The sequence below is a fragment of the Perognathus longimembris genome, chromosome 1 (genome assembly GCF_023159225.1).
Source record: "Perognathus longimembris pacificus isolate PPM17 chromosome 1, ASM2315922v1, whole genome shotgun sequence".
NCBI lineage: Eukaryota > Metazoa > Chordata > Mammalia > Rodentia > Heteromyidae > Perognathus > Perognathus longimembris.
In genome coordinates, this window is record NC_063161.1 from 18606321 (window position 1) to 18623966 (window position 17646).

Genomic DNA, 17646 nt, shown 5'->3' on the forward strand with positions numbered 1-17646 from the left:
CTGCTGAGGGACCGGAGAATGGCACTCCAGTTCTCTTAAGGCCAACCTCATGGCTCTGCATTTACTGTTTCCCACAACTCAATTACATATTATATATAAATTAGAAAGGTAAGTATTATACTCAACACATACCAAAATTTTGAGTTCCTTTCACACATCTCTAAGACTTCATTCAACATGCATATGTCATACCTTAGTACCATGCTTGGGAACATAACCCAGATCAGATATCAAGAAATGTTTACTGAGCTGAACTAAGATATATATAATATTTTTTAATTACAGATAAAATATCCTTAGCCTTTTAAGTCTTGTTATTTTTATTAATTTTCCCACTATAATAATTACACTGCTGCTAAATCTTTCTTTCAAAACTTAAATATCTGTCACACGTGTTTTAATAGAAGAAATGAAAAATGTAGAAGAGATCAATTTTTATGCCCCTTCATTGTATCTCACTTGCATGAAAAAATGTCAATGCAATATACCCTATAATTGTGGATTCCAAGCTTTTGCATAACAACAAAACCAAATTTTCAAATGAAATTCCACCAGAACTGCAGTGTAACATATGAAACCTCCAGAAAGAGATTAAAGTACACTGCTAATAGCTGGACTTCTGAGAAAGCTCAGAAAAGCCCCATGAAGCCCTGCAATGCAGTTTTAAAACCAATGCTATGGGCTGACAGTGTAGAACAGGGTCAGAGTAATTGCTCAGCATGCACTCAAGACTGTGGTTTCCATCCTCAGCACTACCATAAAAAGAATGTATAAATACACAAAACTGTACTCCACTAGTTTTACCAAAGCACTTGTATCTATGTTCAGGTCATTTCTAAATATTAGCCATTCATCATGCACAAGGTGAACACACCCAGTATTAACCAGGCTCTGTGATCATGGGCTTCAAAGCCCTTCATCCTTAGAAATACAGCTAGCCTATGACTTGCCCCACAGGGCAATAAATTGACACCCAAGTGACAACAATAATATAAAGAAACATAAAATTACAGGTACAAGTACAAATTTCATGATACCTTAAATCTGGCCTTAAACTAGAGATAACTTCCTTCCACACCAATATAAGTTACTCAAAGTTCACTAACTCACCTTTGAAGAAGAGTCACAGACACAGAAATACAAAATTGCTGACAACTGAAAAATGTCTTCTGAAGAACCAATATTTCCCAGAGAAGTTTCTGCATTTTAAAAAGAAAAGGAAAATAGGGGAAAATCAATTAGCAAATTTCAGATATAAAAGTCACAGGAATTCTACAAAATGGACATAAATGATGACTGGGCAAATATTACATAAGCAAGGTAACTTAAATGTGTCTATATAAAAACGAATCTAAGTGGCTCTACCCCAATTAAAATCGTCTATTATAATGAATCCATGACATGTATGCCAACTATGTCCAGTAAGAAATTGGAGAGTGTTATAATGTTAAAGTACATATAAATGAGGCAGTGAATAAAAGTAATAAAATCTTATTTAGAAATCCAAAAGAAAAATGTATACCATTGCTTGATACGAATTATTACCTGCAATTGAGCAACTGTATAATACCATAAGAGAATGGAAAACATTAAAATGCAGAATTAAATAATAATTTTCACTAGTGTAGAAAGTAGACCAGATTTCCAATTACATACACAGTATCTTTTGAATTCTTTAAATCTTAGAAGGAAAAATATTACATCTGGAAAGAGAAATTAGGCAACCCAACAACCAATTACTAAAGTGAACCGATGTCTCTTGCCCTTCCATCCATAGCCCCTGGGCTTCTCAGTTCCCTCAACAAGACAGCAGCTAAGTATAGCCTCATTACTCTAAACTGTCAACAGAATAAAATGTATCATCTATACAAGGTGCAGAAACCCCATCACCTGGCTCTCAGGTGTTTTCATGCTTGTCACCTACTACATTCCCCAGCTCCACTATCTCCACCAGTACACACCAGCCATTCCTGCCCCCTAACCTTGCCTTCAATCATCAATTCACTCTTGCCTCTGGGCCTTTGCACCTCCTGCAAATAAAACAAAATCTTTCAAACTGGTAAAGAAATACTTACCGCTATTAGTAAACTTTTTTAAATACGTACGAATGGATGGCCATTCTTTATCATTTTCCAAAGGCAAAATCAAACCTCTGCTTTTCTTGACATTGATTAGTGGTTCTACTGCAATCAGAAGAATTAAATCTTTCTCTGCTTTCTTTGACTCTGGATCATTCTCCTTCTGAGAGAAGTTATCACCCATGTTAATTAGCAGCTCAGTATCATTTTCACAAAATAAAAAAATCATGAATGACACTGACTGTTACCTCCAGAGAAAGAAGAAGCTGCATAGCTGAAGATTCAAATAAACTCCACTCTTCATAAGTAAAAGCTAATTTTATAAATTTCAGAGCAGCATCCATAGAAATCACATTTTTCTTCTCTACCATGCACTCCAGCAGTGATGTTCTGGGAAAATCAAACTTTCCACTTGCACCAGTATTTGCAATGAAAAAAGGAGAGCAATATGAAAATCATCCATGTAAAGAAATACTAAATATAAATACCAGACTCTAGGGCAAAAAAAGCAGTGAGCATGCTCCCTATCTTCACTGAGTCCACATAATACATGACCAAACAAGAAATCTAAGTGGGTCAATCCAGGATACTATGGGGGAAAGTAAGAACAGCACAACAGAGGTTTGAGGGAAGACAGTCAGGTCAACAATAGCTACTCAGAAGAAGCATGGACTTTCAACATGCAATTACCAGCAATTAATTGTTAACTGTGGTTGCTAACATTACTTTGAAAAAGTCTACATGTAGACTGGGAACTCAGTGAAGAGATCTAAAATAGGGATATAGCTTTTAGAGTCATCATTATGTGTATCAATAGCAAATGGTAGGATCAGCCATAAACTCCTGAGAACGTCAGCATTTAAAATAAGGCAAAGTGTATTTTTCTCTCTGTCATGAACTCCAGCAGCAAAGTTCTGTAAAAAAAAAAAAAAAGGCTCATTCCTATACTACTAGCTACTTGGGAGGCTGAGATAGAAAAGACAGTGGTTCAAAACCAACCTGGGGGAAAAAAATTCATGAGATTCCTTTCCCATCAATAACTGGGCATGGTAGTGTGTTATCCTAGCTGAGATCATAATGATCATCGCTCTAGACTAATTAGGGAAGAAAAGTCCATGAGACTCAATCTCAATTGAAGAAGCTGGGTACAGTAGCTCTGCCTGTCACCTCAACTACTACCAGAAGCCTAAAATTGGCCTATCATGGCCCAGACATGCCCAGGCAGTAAAGAAGCAAAATCCTATATCAAAAATAACCACTACAGAAAAGGTCTGGAAAGCATAACTCAGTGTAGAGTGCCTGCCTAGAAAACCTATGAACTGATTTCAAACCCTAGTACCACAAACAGAGAGACTGAGATGGGGATGGAGGAAGAAAAGGCTTAAAGGAGTGTTGAGCCAGAAAGAAGTCAATAGAAGCAAACAATACAGAAGAGAACTGAAGTGACTGAGCAATAAGGAGAATTGCTATCTGTATTCTTAGTAGCATGGTTGATACAGAAGACTTTCTGATACACAGAGAAGAAAAAGATTGAGAACTTTGAAAAACAAAATCTGGTTGTACAGAGACATATAGAGAGGAAGGCAAAAGATGACATGGAGTAAAGGAACTGCCTGGAGAAATTAAGCTTAAGAGAGATAAAGGAGAAGGGGGAGGGCACAAAAGAAAACTCCCTTCCATTTTAATGAGAGGTGTTGGGAAGAATAAAGGTAGATGAGCGTAAATTTTAGGTTTTGAGTGAAGGAAATCAAGGAAATTCACAACTGAGAACTTTTATTATTCTTGTGAAGAAAATGAACCCAAAGTGGACCAGCTCTCTGCCTTTGGATAGACACACACACACACACACACACACACACACACACACACACACACACACACAGGACTTGACTAAAGCTATATAAGCTATGACCTAGCTTTTTGCCTCTTTTTTCAGGTAGACATTTTAGCCAAATTGGCTATTACAAGGCAACAGAAGGTAAGCTTCTGAGGGAAGGATGCTAAATGCACAGCATCTTCAAAGAATAGCCACAAATTCAACAGAAAAAATGGAAGACAGGGAAGGAGAACTGAGGCACAAGTGTCTCTTGGCAGCCTTTCTCCTAAACAAGGTCCAGAGCAAGGCAGCAAAAGTATTCTGCCTCATAAAAGTTCTATTCCAAAAACAGAAGGTGGCTGAAAAATGGATCAGCATTCAAAATCAATCAACACTTCCATAGAAATAAAATAGAAAACAACTGGATCAGTAAAATAAGTTCAAAATGCAACAACTATTCAGTACTGAAAACAAGCCAAAGTAGAGGGCACCAGTGGTTCTGCCTATAATACTAGCTACTCAGGAGGCTGAGATCTGAAGATCATGGTTCAAAGGCAGCTGGGCAAGACAATCCACAAGCATCATATCTCCATTTAATCCCTCAAAAACCAGAAGTGGAGTTATGGCTCAAGTGGTAGAATGTTAGCCTTACTCAGGGACAGCTCCTAGGCCCCAAGATCTCAAGCCCCAAGACCAGCACAAAAAATTAAAAAATTAAATAGGTCAACAACCAAAAACATCTTGGAAACCAAGCATCAAAGACACTTTTGTCACCTGAAAAGGGTATCTATAAAAATTTCTTTAGCAAACATCTTAACGATAAAAGTGTTGAAAGTTTTCCATTTGAGATTTTTAAAATGAGACAAAGATAAATGCTGTCACTGCATCCTTCACATGTGTTTATTGGAGATCCCATCTAGCACAATAAATAACCAAAAATAGGCAAGAAATAACCGGAAAAAGGAAATTTAAAAGGGTATGAATTAGAAGTATAATTATCATTATCCATAGATGCTATCCATAAAATACAAAAAATCTACAAATAAACAGCTTAAATTATCAATTGATATTACCAGGTTGCTGAATTCAAGATTAATATATAAATTGGTTATGGGTTGAGAATGTTGTTTTGTTTTGTTTGCTTTCTTTTTCAGGTGGAAGTTCACACATTTTCCCTAGGACAGCATCATACTATAATCCTTCTACATATGCCTCCCATGTACCTGAGATTACACACATGAATCACTCTACCCAGCTTGTTTGTTGAGATGAGAATCTCACTGACTTTTTGCTCAAACTGGCTTTAAAAAAAAATCCTCCTAATCTTTTACCTCCCAAATAGCTAGGGTTACAGGTGTGTGTTAAAACACATATCAACATTTTCTTTTTACATATAGGCTAACAAGCTAAAATTTTTATTTATATCCAGCATAAAATAGTATCTTAACATTTTATTTACCTACTAAGAGTTCTTTTCCTGCCATAAACAGTTCTGCAACAACATCTCGAAGCTCCACTTCATCAGTAGCAACAGGTCCAGTTTGCAATACTCGCCTATTTGAATCAGAAAGAGCTTCCAAGACAGCCAGAAATCGGGATGGGGTGCCATCAAACAACTCTTCCAGTAGCCGTTCTGTGACAGTACGTGGCCACGGAGTCTAGAATGTAAGAAAACAGAGTCCTTTTTCAAATAGAATATAAAGCAATGAAAAGTAAGGTATGGTTAACTAATGTTAACAGAAAGAGGAGTTATATTAACAATCAGATGGTGGCTTTCAGAATTTATTTATTTTCTTTCTTTCTTTCATTAGCACTAGGGATTGAACTCAGGGTTTTGCCCTTGACAGAAAGGTACTTCTATGATTGTTGACTAATGTAGAAAATTGGGAACAGGGTTCAATCACTACAAGCTAGGCTCAAAAGACTACTGAGTAATACAAGCAGACTGCAAAAGGAGTCACAAGTAGAAAAGACTTTTTAGACTTACATTTTGTATTTCCTTTATGTTAATTCTTATCTTTGGTCTAAACAAAGCTTTGCTTTTTCTTCGAGTTTCAAATACTCCTCTCTTGAAGATCATTACTGCCATCTGTCTCAAAGAGAAGAAGCACAAATCAGGTCACAACAGGCAGCACTACTCAGCTTCCAACATCAAGCATTTAATCAGTGATGGGGTGCAGTCAATCTCATTAACTTTATGAAATTTTTATACCTTTAATGTGGCCTCTCTATAATATCTTCTGGATTCTTCCTCAGATTTCGAAGAGCTCATCAATTCCAACTGTCTTAACTCATCAATTTTAGCTAAAGCACGCCGAGCGAATGCCTGCATGCAATTAAAGTAAGTTTAATTCATAATAAGTTGGGATATAGTAGTTAAAAATGTATAAAGCAATAAGCTTTGTTGTCTTAGACATTGGATGATTTAATGTGCAAATTAAACCACCAGCTGAAGCTGACTTCTTTCAACATGATAGTTCTCCAGGCTATCATTTCTTACAAGCACCATTAAACTCTATAGATCTAAAGTTAAACTATCAAAAGGACTAACTTGATGAATTCTTATACTTATATACACTTACACTCACACACACACACACACACACACTCAGGTGAGCCTCTCAACCTCTAACCTCTATAGCATAACATGCTATCATTTTTGTTCAGTAATTCTCTACAGAAGTTGAAAAGAGCTATAAAAAGTGTCATTTAGCCATTTCTTTGAAAGGTTTTTTGAATATTTTTATTATCTTTAAGTAGTTGCACAATGGAATTGATATTCACCAAAGCAGTTTATGAATAGAGTGCCTCTTGATCAACGTCTCCCTTTTAACATTCTCACCCATCCTTTCTGACCAACCCTTCTCTCTTTTTTCTTAATTTTTAGGTTATGAATTGAATTTTTTGCCATTTAACAAAACAGTTTTATGTATTCAATGCATTTTGATCTGTCAATTCAACACTGTCATCTCCCTTTGCCCCCCCTTCCCTTATATTTCTCAATTCTGTGGTATAGAAAATGAATTCTTGCCTGCATTCTCCTCCCTTCCCCCCTTCATTCTTCTACTTCTCTCCCCCTGGCCCCACCCTCTTGAAAGTGCCCATTTCATCGTACTTATTTTGTTGGGCTTTGACTTAATCTTTTTAAATAAATAGACTATTGGAGGTCGAATGTGCCCATAAATACATAAGTAAATATACTGGGTAGTAAACAAGTAGTTACAAATGAATTAACAGGAGTAGAAATGATTCTATGTAGAGCTCAAATATTTATAGTTTTTTTTAATGAAAATGCCTTCAAACTCACCATAATATTAACCCAGGAAGTACCCCATCAGAATCAAATGAATAGAACTACATAAAAATCACCTCTCCTTATAACTTTAAGCAGCTATAGTAAAATGTGCCACCTCTAATGTCCCAAAGCTTTACATGGTGGTTAATTTTTAGAATATGTCCCAGGCTACAAAGAATTCCATGAAGGCTGAATTCAGTTATTTTCCAGCCTGTGAACCTCTATCATCTAATCTTTCAGAATTAACCCAGACAGGAAAAACCAAATATAAGGAATGATTAATGGGCTAAGTGATTTATTTATGGCTGTGAGCAGGATCTGAGAAGGCATTTATACAGCTGTGAAGGCTGTGTCCTGCACAAGACCCGCAGCCAGAGGGCTGAGTGAAGGGCAAATGCCAACTTGCCATCCCCTCACACCAAATCATACATGGCCCCCCGGGCAGAGGTGTGTTGACCCAAATGAAAAGGGCTTCTATTTCTGGTTTTCACCAAAGTCCCACTCACTAACCAAGCCAGTACTATATTTTGTAGAGAAAGTGCTCTTTTAGTTTACACAGAGAATTTGTAAAAGCCAACAGAAGTCCCAGCCAAATTGTGTTTCAAGTATACAATTTCAAAGATGAGGAAAAGAAAAGAGGAAATAAGAAGAGACAGAATGCAACAACTGGTGAATCCATGCAGAGAAAAGACAAGACAAAGTATAACAGGTAGCAGGGTACCAAAATTGAACAGGGAATGAAGGTGACTTACCTGTGAGGACAAAATGAGGAAAGAAAAGTAATAGAAACCATGTTCAGAGAAGGAGCAATAAGGAGAAGAGAATAAAAGAGAGAACAGGGACATACACATAATGGAAAAACCAAGCCTGTTGACTGCTTCCTTTCAGTTCTTTGGTTGTTTTTGAATTTGTTTCCTTGGGACATCTAAAGAAAAAAAATGCTCTATTTTGAATGTTAGAACATCCAAGTGAAAAGATACATACCTCACCATGAATGCCAGCCTGGCAGTCATAGTAGCATTGGCAAACAGCTGTATAAAGAGTAGCTCTCCATGTCAGGTACCTGACAGACAGGAGTGGGACAGAGGACTCCATGCATATGCTGGCCCACAGCAGGTATTCTAGGGCCTGGAAAGCAAAGGCCACCATTAAAATGATGTTCATTTCTTAAGCTAGCAATGGTAACTCTGTTTAATATCATCAAATTCTAAGTCAAGATAAAATTAATATTTTTAAGCAAAGAATTGAGAGAACTTTGAATTTCAAATTTGCTGTTTTAGAGCATCTTCTTGGATCTGAAAGTCACCCTGTAACTCAGCTCATTCTTATTCATATTTATCAAATACTAGGACCTAACACCAATGATATGGTTATTTATTGGCCAGCATGTTATTCTGGTATAGGAGGGTGGGGAAAATGGAAAAGGCTTACTTTGTTTCAGAACAAAGATTTAAATCAAATCCAGGTTTCAAAAGTCCCATTCCAGAATATCTTTATACCTCAATTTTCTCATCTGTACAATAGGTAACTTACCAAATCACAGCAGTGTTGCCATGGAGAAAGATATGATACACATGACATGCTAACACGGTACTTGGGACACTCTCAGCACTTTGAATATGGTATCTATTCCCAGACTATAGTTGTAAACAGGTGAGGGATTCTCAAGGAACAATTAGACAAGATGAAAGGAAAAGGACCATGACATTATTGCTCTGACCATAGGAACAGATTCACAGCTACTCTCGGGGTGAATGGCTTTCCCCCGACAAGTCCATTGGTTTTTCTTTTTTGTTTTGTTTTGTTTTTAAACATATTCTTCTCCAAAGCTGTAGACAAGAAAACAGTATTTGGCTAGATGTATTCTGCAAGTTTTAGAAAAAAAAAATTCCTTTGAAAACATTCCAAAGGTCAAAAGCTAGTCGGATTATATTATTATATTGCTTTTCATTTGATGGATATGCTCCAAACACAACAGCTGAGCACTAGTGGCTCATGCCTGTAATTCTAGCTACTCGGGAGGCTCAGATCTGAGGACTGCAGTTCGAAGCCAGCCTAGGCAGAAAGTCCCCATGAAAGTTATCTCAAATTAAGCACTTAAAAACCAGAAGTGGTGCTGTAGCTCGAAGTGGTACAACACTAGCCTTGAGCAAAAGAGCTCAGGGTCAGTGCCCAGGCCCTGAGTTCAAGCCCCATAACTAACAAAAAAGAAGGAGGAGGAGACAGAGAGGAAAGAAGGAAGGAAGGAAGGAAGGACAACAGAGGTGGAATAAATGTTTTTTAATGTCAAATTCTAAGTTCTATTAACAGCTAAAATAGCCCCAACCAAATATGTCCTCATGTTTCTCCCTAGACTGCTAGGCCAACTCCTCACTTGCTCCTGTTCTCTGCTTTGACCACCCTCTTTTTCCTTCTATAGCTCCTTATACAGCCCCCTCACTGCCCCCATGGTTACTAGGAATTGAGTTGTTTCACTCTGCACTTAAGTCACTTCTAGGCTCTGTATTGCTTGTGTAATAAAGTACAACCCCTTGTTAAGGCGTGCAAAGGCCCACCATGACCTAGTTACTACCCTTCCTTCTCCCTTACTTTTGACCCTGCATAGGCCAAAGGGCTTTCTATTCCACAAACCTGTGGAATCTTACTTATCACAGACGTGTGGGTGTTTCTTGGCTTACTGTGATCTATTGTGATAATGTTCTCTGCATCTGGCCTGTAAAACTAAACTGGAACACTACCTCAACTGCTAATAGTAGTGCTTGCCTTGGATAATTTACTTAACTGTGCGAACCTCAAGTTCTTCATCTGAAAAATAAGGTTGTTTCAGGATGAGTTGATGAGTGAATCATGCTTAGAACAATTGCTGGCTGGCACATGAGAAATGATCCTTCTAACAAAGAAAATGAAAAACAAAGAGGAAGGGAAGGAGGTGGTAGAACAGAAAAGAGGAATGGGAAGAAGAAAATTATGTATTGAGGAAAAGTTTTGTCTTCTTTCCTAACATCCCTAGAGATAACTGAGCACCACTCTATTTCTACCTCTATTGTAACTGCTATATCTGGAGATATATTATCCACATGCATTTTTACATGCATATATACAGGTTGAACATTTCTTTCCCAAAGTGCTTGGAACCAAAACTGTTTTGAACTTAGAATTTTTTCTGATTTTGGAATATTTTCACAAAATAATATTAAGAGAGCTTGGGGATAAAAGTCTAAACACAATATTCATTTTCCATTCTCTCTCTCTCTCTCTCTCTCACTCTATATATATATATACACACACACACACACACACACACACAACCTGAAGGTAATTTCACTTAGCATCTCACATAATGTCTTATGTATTTTGGCTTTGACCCGTCACATGAGATGAGATGTGGAAATTCCCACTTGTGGTTTCATGCTGGTACTCAAAATGGTTCAGATTTTGTCACACTTTGGATTTCCAGATTGGAGATGCTCACTATGTGTCACATGTCATACCCATTGCATTAGCATACTCACATGTGTGATTTCAAAACTATATTGTGCTTTTAAACCTCACAGAACTGCACTTCCCCTCTATCTACAGTGTGTCTGGTCTTCTGAGCCTCATTCTTAGGTTGTCAATGCTCCCTCTGTATATGTGTCTAAATGACAGTGAAAGCTCTCAGTCCCTGATACTAAACGCTGTACTACTTTGGGTTTTGACAGGGGCTGGGGGTAATAATGGGAGAAGATAAAAAAGAGGATGAATCTAAATATGGCCAAAGTAGTTTTTTTCATGTATGAAAATAAAACAATGAAACCTATGAGATTGTTTTAAGAAGAGATGGAGGGTAAGGAAGAGTGATGGAGTGAGATCAATTGGAATAGATTCATACATGTGTGTAAATGTCACAATGAAACCATCACCTTGTACAAGTAATGTATGCTAACAAAAAAAGGAGAGTGAGTTTTCCTCATATATACTGCTCCCTGGCAATGCCCTCATTTTTTAATTTATACATTTGGACCATTGCTGTTTGGTGGATTGTGGAATTAAGCCATGGATAAATTTCTCCTTTAAATTCATATGTCTTCCCCAAATCCCTCAGGATTTCTCATATTAGAAACCACACATTTCAAAATAAAAATAGCTTCAGATACCAATGGTTCACATTGAATTTGAGCTTGCCTTAGAGTTAGAATTAAAGAAAACTGCAGATTTTTTCATGCCAGTTAGAATCTTATATTTAACCTAATCTGACTCCAAAAGGCTAAATATAAATATGCTTCTAAATGATAGAGATTGGGCTAGAATTCATCTCCTAAGCCCAGTATTCTTTCTATTACACAGAGCCATGACAAAAAGAAGCAGCTAGCCGAAACCGGTTATGGTCCTAAAACAACTATCTTTCAGGCTTAAGGATGAAAATTCACTTTCAGAAATGATTCAAGTTGTGGCATTTTTCTTATCTCTAAAAGCTATAAGTAATTATTTCTATTAAGGAAGCATTGTTGAGATGCAGCAGGTTTATTCTTTTCACAGGGGAACAACAACAGAAAAAAAAAACTTGGGTGCCAGGTTCAAGCCCGTAATCCCAACTACTCAAGAGATATAAGTAGGTAGGTTGCCATCTGAGTCTGACTGAGACAAAAACTGAAGACCTTATCTAAAACAACAAGCTAAAAAAACATGAAGGGCTGGGATAGTGGTAACACTTGCCTAAAGGGCACAAGACCTTGAGCTCAAACCTAGGGGCACAAGGTGAGGGGAGGAAAGGCTGAAAAAGCAAATTGGTTCCATCCAAATCTAAATAAAATATGGGTCCCACACAACAGCACATAATAAATGAGCAAAGCCACAGGATGGCACTGTAGCTCCACTTATACCAACCAGCCTGTCAGTTGAGGAAAATGATACTAAAGCCTTTTTTCATCATTGGACACAATGAAATCTTTTTAGAATGAATACTTTCTATTGTATTCTTTCATGGTTGCCAAATACTATGTTCTGCAGTTCAAAATGCCGCAGAGGAACCCCCCCCCCAAAAAAAAACCCAGATTGCTACACGAGCCAAAGCAAAGTTGTCATGTGTTTAGGAAAAGAGCTTTCTGAAATCTGACCTCCCTATTTCCTTAAACTTAAGCTGCTGACCTGCCCTGGCACTAAAGTGAGTCCCATGTAACAAAAAGCCCTTGGTCAGGTCTTCAGGTTCTCTTTAGGAATACAGCGTCATATTACATGTCACATTTCATACAGGTCCTCTCTATTTGAATAGATGAACCAAAATAGGATAAATGGTGAAAGTTCCAATTTTGGCCAATAGATTTACATTACTCTAATGGCTTTGAGAGGTGGAGAGTGTGACATTGATTCTGGCCACAGTATACCTCTAACTAGACCTGTAACTGTGAGCAAACTAAGTTTCTCAGTCTCAACATCTGCTTCTATAAGATGGAGGTAGTAACTGTGTCTTTCTCAAAGGGATCATATGAGTTCATTCATGATAGTGCTTCACAGCACATCTGATAAATCAACAAATAATGATGATGGCAATGATGATGGTCTGGTGTGACATTAGGAATTACTGTCAGATCCCAGGTCTATCTCTCCTTATCTAAGGCTGTAAACTTGAGGTCCAAAGTCACTACAAATCATGGTGCCTATGATCTCAACTGTGGTTCAACCTCCAAGGGCTTGTCTCCATTATATGTACCCAACAAGGCCATTTACAGCCTCAGTTCAGGAATCAATTTGTCATCTGGGGATGTGGAAATTTCTGGGGAAAAAAACTAGTAAGTTCTTTGAAACTTACTATACTGAACAAACTGGAAGAATTTCATCCTGATCTCCAAGTACCAGCTGTAACCACTCACCACTCCAAAATTCTTGGATGTCTCATTTCTTCTTCTCCCCTCCTACAAGACTTGGCCCATACAACCATCCTTTTCTTGCCACTTATTTTATCAGAAACAAACTCAAGTTACATAGAGAGAAGGGCAGTATCACACAAAGGCTATAAATGAGAAATTATTTTAAGATGACTATCACATTAAATTAAAGTTCTCTCAATGTTAACAAGTACCAATGCTAACAGCCAAATGTTGGCACAGACAACTCTGCTCTTCAAATCTCTGGCAAGCAAACACTGTAGCAGACCAAACCTTGATGCTTATATTGTGCTATATTTGTTGTTACAGCAAGTACAACAAGAGGATGTACATTCTTCTTAGGAAGTCAACTGGAACTAAATGTAGAAACCTTGGAACCTATTGTAAGCCAAATTTATGTTATACATGGAACAGTCTTCCTTTCATTTAATTCACACTCAAAGTGCTGGCCCAGAGTTTATTAGTCAGGTTAATAATAGTTTTGTTTTGTTTTAATTTGAGGGGTAAAACATGAAGAGAAGCCACCATTATTGTTATCTATGAAGCATTCAAATACCTGTGCTTCCATTTTTTTTAGGTGTTATTAGCTATTAAGATATTTGTCTATGTCTTGAGGAAATAAGAATATAAAGGGGCTAGAGGCATGACACAAGTGATACAGCAACATCCAATGACCAAAAGCATCAAATACTGAGTTTGAGTCCTGGTCTCAGACAAAAAAAAAAAAAAAAGAAGAAGAAAAATTTAAAAATCTCTCCTGAGTGTTCTAACATTCAGAGTAAGCTTACACATGAAATAAAAGAGAATAAAGGAGCAATATTTCTTTTTTTTTTTTTTTTGCCAGTCCTGGGGCTTGAACTCAGGGCCTGAGCACTGTCCCTGGCTTCTTTTTGCTCAAGGCCAGCACTCTACCACTTGAGCCACAGCACCACTTCTGGCTTTTATTTTCTATATATGAGGTGCTGGGGAATCGAACCCAGGGCTTCACATATGTGAGGCAAGCACTCTACCACTAGGCCATATTCCCAGCCAAGGAGCAATATTTCAAATGCCAACAACTCCAGCAGGGTCTCAATGGGAATATATTTGCTCTTCTTGTCCTACATTTCAATGACTAAAAAATGAATAGAGAAAATAAATACACCCCTACTGGTAAAAATGCTACATCAACATTATAGGAATATCAACAATCATGTCAGTGACTTCCTCAGTCTAAAACTAAGCAGTGAATACTAGAAAGTGGGAATCTCATTAGTGTCTTTGCATACAGCTTGTAAATGAACTAGAGTTTGGGTATTTGTTTGCTCAAATTGCATGTGAGCTATACATCCAAGAACTTCATAACATAAACAGGGCAACCACAATTTATCATCTAAACTAGGACTTTTTTTTGCCAGTCCTGGGGTTTGAACTCAGGGCCTGAGCACTGTCCCTGGCTTCTTCTTGCTCAAGGCTAGCATTCTACCACTTGAGCCATACCTCCTCTTCTGGCTTTTTCTGTATATATGGTGCTGAGGAATCGAACCCAGGGCTTCATGTATGCAAGGCAAGCACTCTACCACTAGGCCATATTCCCAGCCCCTAAACTAAGACATGTTTAAGAGCAAAAGAGATTTCAGTGTAGTGGTACACACCTATCATCTCAGCCACTAAAGAAGCATATATAGGAAGATTGTGGTCTAAGGGCTGCCTAGGCAAAATGACAAGAGTTTGTCTGAGGAAGCAAACTGATAATAAAGGACTGGGATATGGCTGAAATGGTAGAGTGCTTATCTGGCAAGGTCTCTGAGTTTAACCCTCAGTAATGTCAAAAGGTAATAATAATAACAACCACCACTCCAGGAGCACAAACCAGAATGATTTCATTTATTCATTACCTAGAGACAGAGAACCAGACAAATGTTACATATCAAGTGACTCTGACAACAGAGGACACTGGAGAATTCTATCAATTTTAGAAATTCTCTTTCTTCCCTTTAATATTTTATTGTTCACATTTTTATATATGATTCCTATTAAAGTAAAACCAAGACCAATAAAACTACATAAAAAATAATTCAGGAAACAGTCTTCTAACATTCACTGTATAACTAAACCCTAAAGGTAACAAGCAGGAAATATGAAGGAGATCTCTTATTAGTACATTTCATACCTGAGAAGCCTGGCCTATGACCATCAGTTTTCGGCAAATGGTGTAAATATAAATGGTACCTAGTGGAGACAAAGATTGTTGACATGTTTGCTGTATTTATTTCTGTGGTTGAAGTCTGTAGTTTCCAAAACAACTAATCTCATGAGAAATTCTAATAAGGATAAAAGTTATAATCATTAAAATTGTTATTGTCACTTAAGGATAAAATCACTAAAAATAACAAATATAGCCATACTTTAAATACATTAACATAGGATTCTTTTAATCTCATTTAAAAGGCAATTTAAGTTTTGAAATACATTGAACACAAGAGTATTTTAGTGGTATAATTTATGTGCCTTGTATGTTTATTAATTCATATAAAATGCTATTATCTCTTGTGGCTTCCTGATGGGTAACAAATAAAATATTTATCTCCAAATAAGATCTGATTATATATTTAATTAGCATGCCACAATACACAACAAGAAAACCCATAATCATTTGAAAATCAATATAAAACAGACTGCACTATACTTCTTTACTGTCATATATAACATTTATCCCATTATTAATATAGGTCCTGCGGGGTACCAGTGGTTCATACCAGTAATCCTAGCTACTCAGGAGGCTGAGATCAGATGATTCAAAGCCAGCCCAGGCAGGAAAATCCATGAAACTCTTATCTCCAATTAACAACCAAAAATCCAGAAGCAGAGCTGTGGCTCAAGTGGTAGTTACAAAAGCTCAGGGACAGCACCCAGGCCCTGTGTTCAAGCCCCAGCAACAGCACCAAAATAAATAAATAAATAAATAAATAAATAAATAAAGGTCCTATTGACAACCTAATGACATGACAAAACAGCATTTCACGAAAATATGACTTTGTATGAAGTCACTGAGTGAAGAGAGAATGCTGGTGACAGGGAAAAAGGGAGGAGTGGAGACTATGGATCTACCTTTCTCTGTAAACCTAGGACACTATCATGCTAGAGACATGGTAATATCCTTTTTAAAGGTATGTAATTACAGTGACGAGTAGTCTAAATATTTTCTACAAAATATCTGATCTAAAATTCATAACCATGAAAATTCAACAATTATGAATCTTCTGTTCATGTTTGAACTTTCAAAGCTTCTAAGTAAACAGTATCTGCTCTAAAACATATGCCCTGATTAAAGCACACCTGAAGCATAATAAACATTAATTACATAAACCAGTAACCAAACTATTGAGTAAAATCTCATATATTGCAAACTTCACAGAGAATGCTGTAGTCCTTGACACCAAGGACCTCTACCTTCCAGTGGGACTGTGACATGCTACTGCTCACTACCCTTCTCACACACTGGCTTTGTAAATTCATCTTAGCTTGGATTTTCTGACCTCTAGTTTTAAGTCTTTAAAAATAAAATTATAGGGGCTGGGGATATGGCCTAGTGGCAAGAGAGCTTGCCTCGTATACATGAGGCCCTGGGTTTGATTCCCCAGCACCACATATACAGAAAACGGCCAGAAGTGGTGCTGTGGCTCAAGTGGCAGAGTGCTAGCCTTGAGCAAAAAGAAGCCTGGGACAGTGCTCAGGCCCTGAGTCCAAGGACCAGGACTGGCCAAAAAAAATAAATAAATAAAATAAAATAAAATAAAATAAAAAATAAATAAAATTATAGGGAAAAAAGTCACAGGGTAAAGATACGTACAGGAGAGACATGCCAGGAACCTGAATAAACATGTCAGTTACAGGGAACTAGGGTATTTACATCCCCAGGAGATTTGCCTCAAAAAATGACAAGGGCTCTCTGTATTACAAAAATTATGACTCTCACCCTGCCAGCCCTAACGCATTCTAGCTACTACTAAAACCTTCTTTGAAATGCAGGATTTCAGTATATCTTGCAAATTCCCACTGTAAAAGCCAGAAAAACAAAATTAAATGGCGTCAGATGAACACAGACTCAATCTGTGTGATCTTCACATGTTTTGAGTCAAATATGGAGTTTATTATCTGATCATGTGACTCCTTTTCATCAAAGATGGCCACCATCAAAATAAACCTGAGAGTCTAAATTAAGATTCAGATTAGTTGAAAACTGAGTTGATCCAATGTTCATATACCTGCTTATATTTCAGAAAGAATAAATACTGGATAAGTAGCTTACAAGATCAAGAATATACAAGTGTAAAAGCACCAAGTCGATACAGAGGTAGGTGAGGTAGCTTGCTGGGCATGGTAGCTAACACCTGTAACCATAGCTACCTGAGAGGCAGAGATAAGGAATGGAAGATGTCAGCTAAGGCATAAAAGTCCATGAAACATCTCCACCAACGCTATTCCAACTTCAATGGAAGCACAATGGCTAGCCACAGTGAGGCCTGCCTTTCATCCCCAACAACATGGAAAAGTACAAGCAGAAGAATCAAAGCCCAAACTCAGGCATAAAGGGAGACCCTACCTTATGAA

At 37.4% G+C, this 17646-nt stretch overlaps 1 protein-coding gene across 1 annotated transcript in view; it reads right to left on the reverse strand.

Annotated features, from left to right (window-relative positions):
* Cfap54 (cilia and flagella associated protein 54) overlaps positions 1 to 17646 on the reverse strand; it is a 258505-nt gene that overhangs the window by 224636 nt on the left and 16223 nt on the right. The window contains 8 exon segments of the mRNA XM_048340566.1: positions 1111 to 1199; positions 2076 to 2241; positions 2327 to 2511; positions 5357 to 5552; positions 5882 to 5983; positions 6107 to 6220; positions 8174 to 8317; positions 15206 to 15264. Coding sequence (XP_048196523.1) covers positions 1111 to 1199; positions 2076 to 2241; positions 2327 to 2511; positions 5357 to 5552; positions 5882 to 5983; positions 6107 to 6220; positions 8174 to 8317; positions 15206 to 15264 — 1055 coding nt within the window.